Raw genomic sequence first — 15,142 nt, 5'->3', positions numbered from 1 at the left:
TTTAAACCTTCGTTGTCGATCAATTAGCCAAGTTACAGCGAAACAGGCTGAAAAGAGCAATAATGGTGGCTCGTCCACGGCCAGTGTCAGCGATGTGGAGAGCTCTAAGCCGCCGGTCAAACAGTCCACCAGCAATATGATCAAAAACTTCTTCAAGTAATGAGAGATGATTTCTTTTTTATGTTTTCATTGACGTTGAGCTAACCCCGCTAGCTAAAAGCTAACCTGATTAAGCCTGCTACTCTTAAAGACTCTTTTTTTTGTGTAGCATGATGGTCGCCTAAATAATATAAATATAAGAAATACAGAAATGATAGCGTTTTTGCGTGAAAGGGATTCCTAGAAAATGTCATATATTTTGTTGTTAAAACTTAATACTTGAATGTACAAAAAGAAAGAAGAGAAGATCCATATTCTAGACTTTTCTGATAACTTTCCATAAACCAAAACTTGCTTTAATTAGAACTAAATGAACTTTGAAGTTCAAAAAGAACTAGACTTGATTCATAACTTTCCACTATTATAGATTAGGATTTGAGGTATTAAAAAACCTAATCAAAAGCAATATTTGTGAGGATTCCATTAACCAAATTTTTATAATGATAACTTAATGAACCAATAATAAAAGTTAACCTGCGTTAAGTTACAGTTTTTGTTCGTGTTTTACCGCTCGCTGTGTTGCTACTACCTTCTTAAGGAAAAACGTTTATACAGCCCTTTGTTTGATTAGTTTTCATGTGGTTAAAACTTTTCTAATGCTTCGTTTCTTATTTCAACCAACTTATAGATCCTTTGTGCCACCAGTGCGCGATGAGGAGAGTGAAACGCAGCGAAAGGCACATGCCAAGCGCGTGAGGGAGACTCGCCGCTCGACACAAGGCGTTACCCTGGACGAGATCAAGAGTGCCGAGGAGTTGGTTAAGAAGAAGAACATGGGCATGGCCAACAATAATAATAACAATAATATCAGCGCCACCACAACGAACACCATTAGTAACAGCGGCGTAAGTAGTCCAGTGTCCAAGTTGGATACTCCTAACCGAATCATCCACGCTATCACAACAAAAATCAAACCAAAACATTCACACCTAGAGGAAGCTCTCTCTTCATAGAATCATTTGGTAGTTCATCATGGCTGTAATCTTAGTTGGGATTACAGTGCTCCTCCATACACGATGTCCACATGCAGTTCACACCCACTGAAACGTTGAGCAAATACACACCAGATCAAAAACCAAAAAATATAAATGCTTATGGTTATGGTGTCCCTGTTACTTTTGGATATCCCTTTCTGTTTTATGTGTTCGATTATGTTCACTTACACAAACACTTTCATTAAGTTACAGATATTAATTAATTTGTTTGTGCGAGTGAGCGAAAAGTGTACTAAAATAGTGATTTGTAGCTTAGAAAATATCGTGTACTAAGCAGAATGCAAGAGGTTTTATAGCTTGCCCTTAAAAGTATGCTATAAATTTGATAGAATTTACTACAATATTAAAAATGAAACTAAAATCTAAATTATACAAAAAACTAAACACTAAAAGTTTAGAAATATTAAAAAAATATTATCATGTTATAAAATCAAGTTTCCCAACGGGTTGTTAACACCTTATAGTGATCTTGATTGATAAACTACACCACCTCAATGGTTATAATTCGAATCTGTTGCATTCTGTTGTCTCATCCCAATCAAAAAAGCAGCCCTAAGCTGCCATCATTTCAATCAGCGTCCCATCAATCAATCAGTTCTCATTTAGCGTACGTTGGCACCCGTTTGATTATTATTATTCGTTCGTGATCGATCGCAACGTCACACTTAACCAATCAAGTTGAATTCAGTTCCTGCGTTTTTCGCCTCCGCCTTATTAGCCTACGCCCAGCTCTGCTCTGCCCTGCCCAAGCCCTTTGGCCTTTAGCCTTTAGCCCCCGCCTCATCATTGTTATTAGCATAGCTTTATATATATATTTATGATTTCCAAAACATCATAGCATATCAGTATCAGTATCAGTATCAAGTAGCAGCTGCAGATCAGTGAACCATAGCGTAATTATCATTCCGATTTGTATTTATGTTTCAGTTTTTAAGTTATCTCTATGTTCAGTTCTGTACTACTTACTAGGCTCTATATATATATATATATATATTTATTTATATAGCAGTAAACTGTATGTCTATGGAATATGTTGATGATTATCATTTTGCATGTCCCATTTGCATGAGTAATCAAATCGGATCACAACTTAAGTATCATTGTATAGTATGCAAATTGATATTTCTCTTACCTATGTATAGTGAGATCCTTTTTTGATTTTTGTTTGAAAGAAGAAAAAAACACACTCGCGTCCATTGCCTTTAGGACAACTGTTTTTTATTTGTTCCGAACTAATATTATTAACAGAACGAAACAAGCTCAGCATCATCGGCATCATCAGCTCCAGCATCATCGATCCTCGACAGCAGCGGCAGCAGTAATGAGCAGCGGGACGAGTCGCAACCGCCACCACCGCCCACCACACCACCGCCAGCCATAATACCCACCACAACGACGGCCACCGATGAAACGGAGATCGAGGAGGTGGTGGTCACTAATCCTCCAGCTGGCCAAAGTCTGAATGATACCACTGCTAGTTTTACCCTATCCGCTCCGGTGCGAAGATCCCTTTCGGGTGAGGCTGATGCCAATAGTGATCCGGAGGGTGATCAAGATCAGACGGTTGTCAGTGCTAGCTATACGATAATGCCACGGCGGGATAGGCTACCTGAAAGCTCAGAGAATGTAGAGAGCAACACTCCAAGAACTCCCCAAAAGACTGACCCAGTTGCCAAAAGTTCCAGCGAAGAGAAGAAGGCCGATGAGCCAGTACATGCCGCTAGGCCCACGGATCTGCCATTGATACCAGCTCCTGCTGTTGCCAGCACAGAAGCTATAAAATCAACCTCGGCGGCCACCACGCCTGCTGCCCTCGAGAGTCCAGTGCGATTGCGGGACAAGCGGAGTCTGTGTACCAGTCAGGAATCGGAAACGAAGTCCGATACCGCATCGCCCGTGTCCTCACATCCGGATTTCAATGCCCGGGACTCATTACTAAGTCTATATGCCCGACGCACAACGGACGGGAACCCAGGGGGTGGTGGCGGTCCAAGTGGTACGAGTGGTGCTGCCTCATCTACTTCAACTTCTGCAGCAGAACGTCGTCCGTCTTGGCGCCTGAAATTCGATGCCGGCTCCAAGGTATGCCCACACTACCCACTTCTTCTGCCCTCTAAGCGATTCCAAACCGAGTTATCCTAATCCACAAGACTATTTTTCGATATTTTTGTTAATCTCTAAGTGTAGCATGAAAGTTACTTTGATTAGTGTCTGTATTAATAGAGAACTATGACTAGGCACAGTGGAAATTGCCCTTGCTTTGGTCGAATTCATAAAAGTAACCTACCTCATCGATTTTCTATTGCTTTTTGGACTTTAGTTTTAGGTCATTATTTTGATATCGACATATTTTGATTTCGCTGCCATATTAACGCCTAATCATATTTATTAATTGCTTTGCAGGGGTAATATTTTATATTACAGTGATACGCTTTTATGAATATGTATTTTACTATATTGTTTTATCGCCTGAATATATTTTAAGAACTATTTCGTTTAGTTGTATTTCTTCATGTTTTAATTTGCTCGTAACTTATGCCTGACCTGCTCAGAAACTAAGTAAATGCATCATTAGATAGATCATTATATATTATGTATTATTACATAGAATCATATATTTATTTTATTATTTTTCATACATATATATATATTCAATCACAGACTCTCTTTCATTGATGTACAAATCTTTACATACAAAAAATGCAAAAAGTGTTACTAATTTTGGCCCATCTTGCCTTAATGTTTCTTTACTCTTACTACTGAATGTTCAGAAGTTGCTTTTGACCAGAATCTTTATCAAAGTTAACAACAAATATTTGCATGTTTTATATATATTCTATCAACATCTACATTTATGTTTCAAATATAATAATCAAAATGGTTCAAGGAAATACAGAGATTGCTTAGCTTAGGTAATGGGTTGCGGGCTCTCTAACTGATGGATCCCAAATGGAAATGGTGTCTGATACTTGTTGATTACTACTAAATGTTTAGTATAAACTAACTTCCGCTGCATTCGAATGATTCAAGACACGGCATAGCTTCTTGTAAGAAAAACAAACACATTGCACACAACCCAGAAACAGAAACGACAATTATAGAGAAACATTTCAAAACATAAATTGATACTTAACAAATATGTATTTAACATTTAATTTAGCATATAGTAATAGTTTATATTCCCATGCAGTTCAAGTTGGAGGACATTACCAGCGGTGGCACATATCCCCCCAACAACAGCACCATCATACCAAGTGCTCCGGCGGTGATGGCAGCCGCCAATTTATCCACCACAACTGGTGTCCAGCGGCGCATCAGCAGTGGTCCCAATGCTCGTAAGTTAGCAGGGATTATCTTTATATTTTCTTAATATATATTTAACTATTTAATTTCTGCTTCTAGTTAATGCTTCCAATCAGTCGCTCAACTCTGTGGGTCGTCCTGTTTCCGCTCCTAGCGAGGCCACCAACAACAGTGCCTATGTCACGCCCTCAGCTCGCAAGTACGAGACGAATGCAACGCCAACGGGAGCAAATACAGCAACGGCCACGACTACTAACTCAACCTCCAATTCAGTGTCTGCAACCAGTGCCAATCATGCAGCAGCAACGGCAACTAATGCCACGTCAAATCATGACGATAAGGGTAAGGGCAAGTCGTGGAATTTTCGGGGATGATTAACTAAAATATGATATAAAAATATGATATTTGATTATTTAATGTCATAAGAAATTCAATTAAATTTGTAATAATGTTATGGAAAAATATGCATATGTAAGATTATCTTAAAATTCTGTCAAAAATCCCATTAATGTCAGAAACTTTGTACTTTAAATGTTGTAAAATACGCCATAATATGACAATTTTACAAGAACTGAGTTTTAGCTGTAAGTAAGTTTAAGTTGATTCTTTTTTCAATCAAGAAAAGAAGATATATTTGCCTTTTATTAACTACCCCTAACTAACTTTAATAATTTATAACTTTTTCTCCAATAGATAACGACAAGGAGAACGATAATCGCACACAGACCATCATTCAGAGGCGACGCAAACCGAAGCGCAGATCAACGGGCGTGGTGCACATGGATGTAAGTAGTATGGCAAGGAGATACATCATTTGTGTGCCTAATTGCCAGGCAGTTTGTCAGAATAAATGAGCCAGCGTACCAAGAGTCGTATGCCAACTATTCTTAGCCAAATTGCTAATTAGTTGGGAGATTAGAAGAATGCTAAATTGAATATCTTTTGTTTTTCTGCTACTGCAGGAACTGGATCCCGAGCGACAGAACGAATCTTCTAACAACGACAACGAGGAGAAGGAAAAGGAGGTGAGTCTTATGGATAATTAGTGCTTACCATATGTTAACTACCAACAACAACAACTATAACAAGTATAAATATTATTGAATATTTCACACCTTGCCAAGTAATTAGAATTATTGTGTCAGCTTTTCTTATTTCCCTGCTGCACCTGACAGAAATGTGTTCTTTCTACTTGACTTTGCCTTCGTCACACCTTGTCACATTTTTAGACCGCTCCGCGTCCTTCAAAGTAGCTTGAGAGTGCTGCCCCACAAGTTTCCACCGCCTCGCCCCCTTATCGTCAGCCAGTCTGTTCCAATTAGCGGGCGACCCAAAAACGAAATTATGATTTGCCACTTTCGGGGGAATAAGTGCGCACGTGGCATTGTGGGTTCGGTAAATTTTCGTGTGTGGGAATTTGAGTGTAAGTGCAAGGCAAAATTGTAAATCCTTTCATGGCCGAGGTCAGAACTATTAGTGCGCATCCAATTTGCGTCCAAGTCCAAAAAAATCACGAGTCTAAGATGCCCCGCACGAACCTGTTAACCATTTATCTGAGCAAGTGTCAGCGCCGGTGTCGCCTATTATTAAAAACTGACACAATTTCTGAGTGCATCTTGTCATTAACGTGCAATTTGCTTGTTTCTGCAAAATGTTTATTAATTGTTTTGCTGATTGGACGATTAAAGAAGACTCATAAATCGTCTATTCTGTTTAGCATTGATTAATAAGGAATCATTTGTTATAGTTTCATTAACTAGTTCAGGTCAGATTTGGTTTATTTAATGGGATTGGCTTAATGGGGTCGCATGTCGCCATAATATGTAGGAAGGATTTGTATGGAAATTTAATCACAAATGTACAAAATGAACTCCAAATTAAGGAAACTTAATGTTGAAACTGATTTTGTTTGTAATAAATGAATAGAAAAAGATTAAATGTGTGGGATTTAAGATTTAAATAGCTTATATAATATAGACTTTCTTTTTACTTAAAAATCAAACATAAAAGTTCTACAAAATCATATCAGAAATATTTCAACTTGAAAACTCTTTGTACCAGCAGCTAAAAGCGATACTTCTTTGTTTAAAATATTTAACAAAGCCGATCATACATCCTCATTGTAATTTTATTGCGCATTTTAGAAAAGCATTAAAAGTGAATTTTATTGTTAATTTCTTGTTTTGAAATTGCGCCGAATTATGTCTACATTTCCATGAAATGAAAAATGATGTAATAAGCGATGTCTAAATTTGTTTTATACCTGCAGAATGCCTTTAAAATTTGGAATTCCCTTTTTTTATGAACACTATTTTCCCAGAACTGGCTTTTTAAACTTTTGGTTTTTCGTATTTATTACCGTAAAGCAATAAATATTATGCAGTTTTCGGCATGTGGTTCCCCAAGCGATCCATCTAAAACGATGGCAGACCAACTGACGCTCTCTGATTGACGATGTCAAGTGTGCCATTGTGCATTATTCTACTTTTTTTTTTTTTGTTTAAGTTGTCAGTTTGCAAATGCATCTGGGGGGAAATCACTTTCACAATCTTTTCCTTTGTAGACAGAGTATGCATTTTATAATAAATTGGGTAATTACAGAGGCACGACCCAAAGCAAAAGGAAATCTAATAGAGAAAAGCTGGCACACGTACATTGAACTTTGCAAAAAAAAAAGCGAGAAAAGCGAGAAGAACTAAATTTATAACAGTTTGGGCTGCAAGGCATTCACTTCCTCATTCTCCCTGCGGCAAAAGGATCGTCATTCGGTATTTTTAGCCAGGGGTAAAAATGCATTCAACGAAAGTGTAAACTCTCTGTGGCTGGGCAAGGGGCAAGGGGAATGTTTTTGGCCCAGTTATAAAGGAGGGAAGGGAGGGAGGTAGAGAGTGATGTAAAGATGGCAGCAACTCCTCCTGTCGCGCACTTAACGCTAAATTTAAACCAAAACAAAAATAGTTTTTCCTAAGCTCGCAGAACTCTCTTTTTTCTTGTATACATTTTTTGAATTTTCTTTGAATTCACTGCAGTCATGTGTCAATGACTGTGCTTCGCCTTTTGGCCCAGTTTGCAGTGCTCTCTTTTATCTATGTATGTGGATGTGTGTCTGTGTTCCCCTGATTTTCTGACCCCAGCATAGTTAACAATCTTGCGTCTCGGACATTGGGCCAAATACGTGTGCGATTTACTAAATTTAGACTAGACCATCAGTGGTGGGCCCACCACCAGGTGAAAAACTCGGCCCACTGAATTTTTCGTGTGCGCAATTTCAAGTGAAAATTTGGCTCCTTTCCCTGCTCTTATTAATTTTCTTTTTCCTTGTTTTCATATTTGAGTTGAAAATATATATATCAGTATATATGTATTCTCAATGATTTGGTTTATTTTTCCGGCTTTTCCTCTCTTTATTCAGCTCTTAGTTCTCTTTCGGTGCTGCTCTTCTGTGTTTATTTCCGATCGTTCGCTTTCAAATAAAACATTTCAAATCGTCGGCGAGCAACACAGTTGAGTTTTGTGCGCCCAGCACAGCGGATCATCTCTCAGTTCGATTCAGTTCAGATCATCTCAAGCCAAGCTAAACCAATCAACCAAGTCTAAAACTCAATGTAAATCCCAATTAAACTCAAGAATTTAATACGTCAAGTGCAACCAGAGACCAAAAACCATAAGACCCAGCTGTCATCGAACGTGTCAAAGAAGATTGTTGAGATAAAAAATAATAAATTGCAATACGCTTAGATCAGTTTACCCCTGGGATCAGATCATCATCATGGGGCCAGAGGGGATTTTCCAAACCGAAGTTAAAGATTTGACTGCCAGCCACAGCAAGTTCGCTGGTTTTCAGTTGATGAAATCGCTCCGCGTTGCCTTTTTTGGCCAACTGCGCATAATTTTTGGACATTTCAAGTTGATGCTCTCTCGGCTGGCTTCTGGCTCAAATATGGTCAACTATTTTGATAAGTTTTTAATTTGATTTCGTGAACGTGCTAAGTTTATTTGATTTTTTTCGTGTTAGTAAATGTTAAAGTTCAGTTAGAGAAAATTGGAAACCAATATACACTGAAAGTTAAAAGGATTTTTAAGACATTTTGGTAAAGGTCTTTCTTAAAAATTATTAAAAATGCTAAAAATTTCTGAAATTCTGTAAAGTTTACTTTTTTTAGGAAAGGAAATTTTTAATTTTTAAGAAAGAAAACCTAACTACTTTTGAAGTATAAAGTTTAAAGTAATGTTTTTAAGATAAAGTAGTATTTTTTTGGTTAATCCAGTGGCCAAACAAATTTGTCTTCAATTATTTTAACATTTTATAATTTTTCCCAATTTATGTCTATTTCCTAATCCATTTAACGATGCCTCCATGACCCGGTCAGTTCATTTATCTTTAGGATGACACAACAGAAAATCTGTATTTTTAAAATGTTTCGTTTTTATGTTTTTTTATGAGAAATTTACCAAGCTAAACGTTTGAATTACCACAAAATAGAAGGTATAGACGAGGGAAATTGTTGCAAAACGACAAACATTTAAAAAGCCGCTCATTCATGGGGCGATTGTCCTATAGATAGACCGATTTATATAGAAGATACATAGAATGGATCTACTAGGAAACCGAAACTGCTTGAGATGAAAAACGTTTTCTGGTCTGACGGTCCGACGGTGTTTCATGTTTGTTGTTTCTTACGGCGTGGGCGGAGGATGAGAGGCATCAACTTAGAGAAACAAATAAATACCAGGCCGGCAATGGGATATTCGTAGCCATTTATCACGTTTTCTATGTGTTTTCAATCCCATGAAGAGCCTCCCGGCGAGATCCCCATACTCCCAGAACACGTCGAAATCCTAAATGAAAATTGTCAAAATTTATGCCTTGACGTCATTTTCGGTTTTCCCGGTGCACGGCCAAAACCGATTCCGCTCAACCACATGTCAATATTGCGTTCTCCATATCGAAATATCGCACGAGCGTATAGCCGATGGATATATAATATACACATGTGTAAACACAACCGAAAAGTTGTTTGTTTTCCTTTATTTTTGTTTATGTCGAATTCAAGAACATTTTGTGTTCGTTTTTGATTATAATTGTAATTGCCTTTTCTGTGTGTGCACTTCTAAAAATGGAACACAAATCTATCAGAATCGAAGTTCAAATGCCCTTCAACTGCGGATAATCCCCAGGGGGCTGTCGTTTGATTGAAATGCGTTCTTTATATAGAATCTTGGAATCGAAATCAAATTAAAGTTCAAAGAGACTTTCGAATGGCAGCTGTCGGTTTTCGTGAAAGCTTTTTCTTTTTAATTGAAGTAAAGTTAGATTTAATGGAAGATTAGAAATTAGTGGAATAAAGTGAATAATATATGTTTAAAAGATAAAAGTTTCTTGAGAAAAAACCTTTTTAATTTTCTGAAGAGTATTTCTATCTTACCAGGAGAAACGTCTATGAAATTTAAGATTTATTTAAATTAAACCATAAATAGCTTAAATGAACTGAGAAAGATTTCATTTAAACAATCTTAGACAATCTTTAAACATTTTCTCTGATATAAAATCAATGCAAACCTCTGGCCAAAATGGAAAATCCCTTCTTATAAGAAAGAGCGTACAAGTCATGTGGTTTTTGGTTGGATTATTTAAGCCAAATTGCACTTTGGCATTAACGATTGATATACGAAGTGCCAGGAGATAGATGGCAGCGAGCTAATGAGGCCAAAATTCTTATAGTTTCCATCAGCGCGATGTCCTTTCGGTCGAGATCACGAACCCAGGCGCCGCTGTCCAGCCGCCGGCGATCGCTGTCCTCCAGTTCACGGATGGCTCCCTCGGGTGGGGGAACCGGGGTGTATAACTACAATGGAAGTAGCTATAACAGTTCCGGCAGCACTGGTCGTCCCTTAAGCACAGGTTACTTCCCCAGCAGCAGTGGCACCTCCAGTTACCAGAGTCCCTATGCCAGTGTCTATAATTCACGTGAGAGTTTGTACGGCGGAGGAGCATCAGCTGGCGGACGGAGTGCTTATGGTAATGCAGGCAGTCGCTATGATTACGGGGCATCCAAATATCACCATCATCATCATCATCATCAGCAGTTCACCAGCACCAGCAACCACTATTCGAATCAGCATTCCCATCAGCCAACCGCAAGCAGTGGTGGCCCATCGTCGGCTGTAACCTCATCCGCCTCCACATGCCATGCCTCCACATCCATAGCTTCTGCGGCCAATGCCACGCCAGCAACTAAAACGCAATCGCACCAGGGCAATCGCTACTATCTGCAGCTGCAGCCAACCACCGCTTCATCAGCTTCGGGTTCGGTGGCCACCGGCGGAGGTCACCATTATAGCCACCTGGTGGTGGGCAAGCATATTAGCCAAACCCACAATTACGGCCAATCTAAAGCATCTGCTCTCTCCTCCTCTCTGTCCACCGTCTCATCCTCATCGTCGTCCACTACCTCGAATGGAACAGGCAGTGGTGGTGGCGGTGGCTACGACAGTTCAAGGTACAATCCCAGCTCTTACTCCTCGGCGGGATCTTCGTACTCCACCAGCGACCGTTATGTCAGTCCCTATTCGAGCAGTTATGATAAGGGCGTGACCACCGCCTCGCTCAGCTTCAAGTCGCCGAGTCTGAGTTCATCCAACTCATTCAAGGGTTCTCGTTTGCTGAAGACCAAATCCCTGTCGGCCTCTAATAGTAGCCTGAATGCAGCCTATGCTGGTGGAGTATCTTCCAGCTCAAATGGAGTAACCAGTGCTGGAGCCACAGTGGCGGCCATTGCAGCCACAAGAAGTAATTCGCTACGGGAACAGGAACGCAAGTCCCGTAATCGCACGCGTTCTAAGAGTGCAGCACAAAGGTCTATTAGTGCATCCTCGGAGAAGAGCGAGGGATATGAAGTAAGCAGGTGTTATGGCTAAGTTTGTATTTATTTAAATATTATGAGTGTTGTTGTTGTTGGTATAGAAATAAGCATTTTCTTATTTATGTATTTTAATATTTAAAAAGATTGGCTTTGCAAACATAGTTCTTAGCTCAAACTTCCAAAAGAAAAACTTTTGATTTGAATAGAAGCTACTGAAGCATAGATCTTAAGTCCTTAATTACTAAATTATATTTATTTTTCCTCCTTATAGAGCGGCAGTGAGCGGACATCTCGCTCCCGACTGGGCAGCACCGCGAGTACGGCCACCACTAGCGAGTCGAAGAGCTCCAGCAGCAATGATAAGACGGAGAACGGTGATGGCATTGACTACAAGGCGCTCTGGGAAGCGGCCAAGTGAGTATAAAGCCCCCTTCAAGAAGCCCGAAATATAACCACAATAATCGCTTATCCTATTTAGATTGGAGAATGATAAGCTGAAGCAAATGCTCAAGCAGAAGGACGATGAAGCCGTGCAGACACGTGCAACGCTCGAGAGATTCGCCAATGCCGTAAGTACAGCAACACATGCCCCTAACATGCCACGCCCACATAAGCCCACTATATAAACCAAAAGCCAAATATAAACAGAAACTGGCAGCAGTAACAAACAACAAAACAACACGCAACACCATAAACTTAGTTCAAGGATGCCACTAAAAAATATAAATCTTTTTATCACACATAAACCACCCACCTAGCTGCCTCTTTTTCCCCCTCATGTGAAGCTTACTGCTCGCGCTCTCTTTCGCTCTTTACACCCCGCTCTCGTATATGTATATTTTTTCGATCTTTGTTTAACAACAACAAACAAACAAACAAAAAAAAAACCCAAAAACAACACCACAAGACTGAACAACAGAAAACTATGACCCAAGATCCGAATCAAAATCGAAAAAGAAAATAGAAAAACAACCACATCTTGTTTCATTTCACATTCGCAGACAACGAAAAATTCACTATCTGAACTTGAGAAACGCGAAAGAAGAGCTATGGAACGCAAGCTTTCCGAGTTGGAAGAAGAGCTCAAGGTAATTACAAAAGTGTCCCTCTTTGCTAACTAAATAAGCGTTAAACGTTGCCGCCGCGCTGTTGCTGTTTTTGTGTTCTGAGAACAGGACTCGAAATTGATTGCTATTTTTGGTTATCCTCTTATAATTTCATGATATTTTCCCTCCCCCTTGAAAATCCCCCATTCTTGCATGACTGAAATTTTGATTTATTAACCCACCTTTTTGGATTAATTCATATTGAGATCTGTTCTGTTCTTATAACCCAAACAAAAAACAAAACCCCTTTGCACTGAGTTGGAGCAAACAACGTTTCTCACTCTCTCACCCTTAATAATATTTTAATCGAAGTTTTATTATTGCCTTATACCCTTATACTTTTTGGCCAGATGCGCTTTATACACCATATAGAACACCTAGTTGACTAGCTGTCTTCTGTGTGTGAATGCCATGGCACTTGATTTTATTTAAAATTGATTTACCTCAAGACCTGTGTATAGTATATTGTATATTTTTGTGCCACCCCCCGCTGTACAGTGAAGCGATCGCTTTGGTTTTCGTTGCCTATTTATTTTTGACTCCCCCCACCTTCGCTTCGTGATCAGATCATATATTTGTTTTCTATCGTTTTTTTTGTATTTTTTCTTCATATCACACAACAGCAACAACAGACATCAGACATGTTCTCATCTTCAGATCATTTTGTTTCTCTGTCATCAATATGTCATCTCAATTCATCACTCGCTCAATCAATATCTCGCTCTCTGTCATTCGTCACCTTTTATGATTTTTGGTCACTGTTGCTCCCATGCGTTTATATACGTTACACGTTTACCGTTATACGTCTACCGATCGCACTCACCACTTAATTGTTAAAAATTAAAAAAAAAAAAATACAAAAGCGCTCTCATTCAATACGCTCACTCAAATTTGATTTTCTTTTCTCTCTCTCTTCCCACGCGCCTCATCGATCGAACAAACAATCAATCGAACTATCGAAACAATCGATAATCGGCAATCGCTCAAATGAAAATATGCGTTCTTTCCACTTATTTTTCTTGCGTCGCTGCTGTTGTCCTTATTTTTTTTGTGTGATTTTAGCTATTGCAGAAGCTAAAGACTGAGAACGACCGTCTGCGAGCCGAGAATCGGGCCCTCACACGGGTCGTCTCCAAGCTGACCACCTCGGCTCAGAGTCAGCTGGCCAAGACCAAATAGGCGCAGATCAAAAGCATTTAGATTGCCCAGCACCAGCCCACATATGTTCACCCAAAAGAAAAAAATCTCTCACGCCCCCTTTGCTCACAAGCACAATGTCGCGAAGATCGTTATATCGTTTCTATTAGAGAACTGGAAAAACATCGATGTTCTTAAGCAGGTAAACATCGATAATCAAATAACAATCGATGTTTTTCCTGCTCTTATTTCTTTTAAACAATACTTAACACACTTCGATGTTGTTAAAAATATTATTATTGATATATAAGCATAACCGATTACACAATAACTAAATGTATCGTAGCTAAATTAAGTTCACATTGAGCTCATTGGCTTTGGACTGCTGGTCACTGGTAATATACACCTTAAACCTTACTACAATATACTATAACTCCTTGGGAGTTATTTATATACTACAAAACCTTTGATAATACCGCAAACTTGAAAAGTAGTTAATTTTTGAATAGAAAAATATTAATCTCACGGCTTGTTTTCGGAAAACCTAAAAATATGCGCGCTAGGTGAAAATGTTTGCGAATTTATAATGTAATTTATATCGGACTATATCATTATATGGGACCTACAGACCAACCCACTGTACGGTTGATAAGTACTTATAAATCAAAAGTTAGCCCACACACTCGAATCAAAGCAAAGCTCATCGAAACCAACGAGATCAATCATCAATGCCCCCACCACCAGCAAACAATAAAAATGAAATGAAAAACAGCATCAGCGGCCCAAGGATCTGGAGGGTAGATATACGAGTATATAGAGTATCCAGAAGTCGATCATCTGGGAGAGGCGAAGAAGTGGTCTTAGTTGGTGATGCTGGAAGCTTAACGGTAAATCCCCAACCACTGACACTGAATTGAGCCATTCTAAGAACCTGCGCCCCAAATATTATGAGCTGGCTGTTGTTTTGTTGTTATACACATACCACATAAAAAAGAATATAATAAAATATATTTTAGCTATAACTGTAACAAGGAGTGTTTCAAATTGTTGTTTAATTTCTGACAAAAAAGGAAACACTAAAGTGTATATGATTTGTTTACTGCTGAAAGATATTTTATGGCGCCTTAAAAGATTTCAAAAAAGATTTTCAAAAAGTTTTTAAAAATATTTAAATAGTGTTTTTAAAATTCGAAAATAACTGAATTAAGCATTCTGTCAACTCTATTAAACTTTTTGAAACACTCCCAATGTACATATAAAAAATACTTACTTAATACTCTACTATTTAAATAATGTCTATTAAACTATACTATGGATTTATACCTCTTGTTGTTAATATTGTTACCAGTTTTATCTGCAATTTTGTTTATCCTTTTGTGTGTTCTCGACCACAACACCATCGAACGATCTTGAGTTATACAGATATATATATATATTATATATAAACATATATGAAATAAACAAAACTTTTGCTCATTGTCGTTCTTATTCAACTTTTTGCTGTTTATTGTTTTGAATACGCCACATTGGGTGGGTGTACGTCCATGGAAGCACACTAGCATCAGGCATAAAAATTCAT

The 15,142-nt window shown here is 38.6% G+C and overlaps 1 protein-coding gene across 29 annotated transcripts in view; it reads left to right on the top strand.

The window, feature by feature from the left end:
- Positions 1 to 15,142, top strand: part of LOC108114218 (protein phosphatase 1 regulatory subunit 12B) — a 32,116-nt gene that overhangs the window by 15,234 nt on the left and 1,740 nt on the right. For 9 of the 29 annotated variants that reach the window (XM_017225051.1, XM_017225049.1, XM_017225046.2 and 6 more), the window contains 11 exons: positions 28 to 156; positions 788 to 1,004; positions 2,403 to 3,236; positions 4,345 to 4,489; positions 4,557 to 4,799; positions 5,151 to 5,242; positions 5,420 to 5,482; positions 11,592 to 11,734; positions 11,799 to 11,889; positions 12,322 to 12,408; positions 13,489 to 15,056. In XM_017225051.1, the coding sequence (XP_017080540.1) occupies positions 28 to 156; positions 788 to 1,004; positions 2,403 to 3,236; positions 4,345 to 4,489; positions 4,557 to 4,799; positions 5,151 to 5,242; positions 5,420 to 5,482; positions 11,592 to 11,734; positions 11,799 to 11,889; positions 12,322 to 12,408; positions 13,489 to 13,605 (2,161 nt within the window). In that variant the 3' untranslated portion in view covers positions 13,606 to 15,056. Of the gene's footprint in view, positions 1 to 27; positions 157 to 787; positions 1,005 to 2,402; positions 3,237 to 4,344; positions 4,490 to 4,556; positions 4,800 to 5,150; positions 5,243 to 5,419; positions 5,483 to 7,950; positions 8,063 to 10,179; positions 11,355 to 11,591; positions 11,735 to 11,798; positions 11,890 to 12,321; positions 12,409 to 13,488; positions 15,057 to 15,142 lie in introns of those variants that run through there. The other 20 variants (XM_017225053.2, XM_017225060.2, XM_017225054.2 and 17 more) reach the window with 13 other exon arrangements.

This window comes from Drosophila eugracilis, unplaced genomic scaffold, assembly GCF_018153835.1.
Source record: "Drosophila eugracilis isolate 14026-0451.02 unplaced genomic scaffold, ASM1815383v1 contig_2154, whole genome shotgun sequence".
NCBI classification, from domain to species: Eukaryota; Metazoa; Arthropoda; class Insecta; order Diptera; family Drosophilidae; genus Drosophila; species Drosophila eugracilis.
The sequence above is the reverse complement of the archived record's forward strand: the minus strand, read 5'-3'. Positions and strand labels throughout refer to the sequence as shown.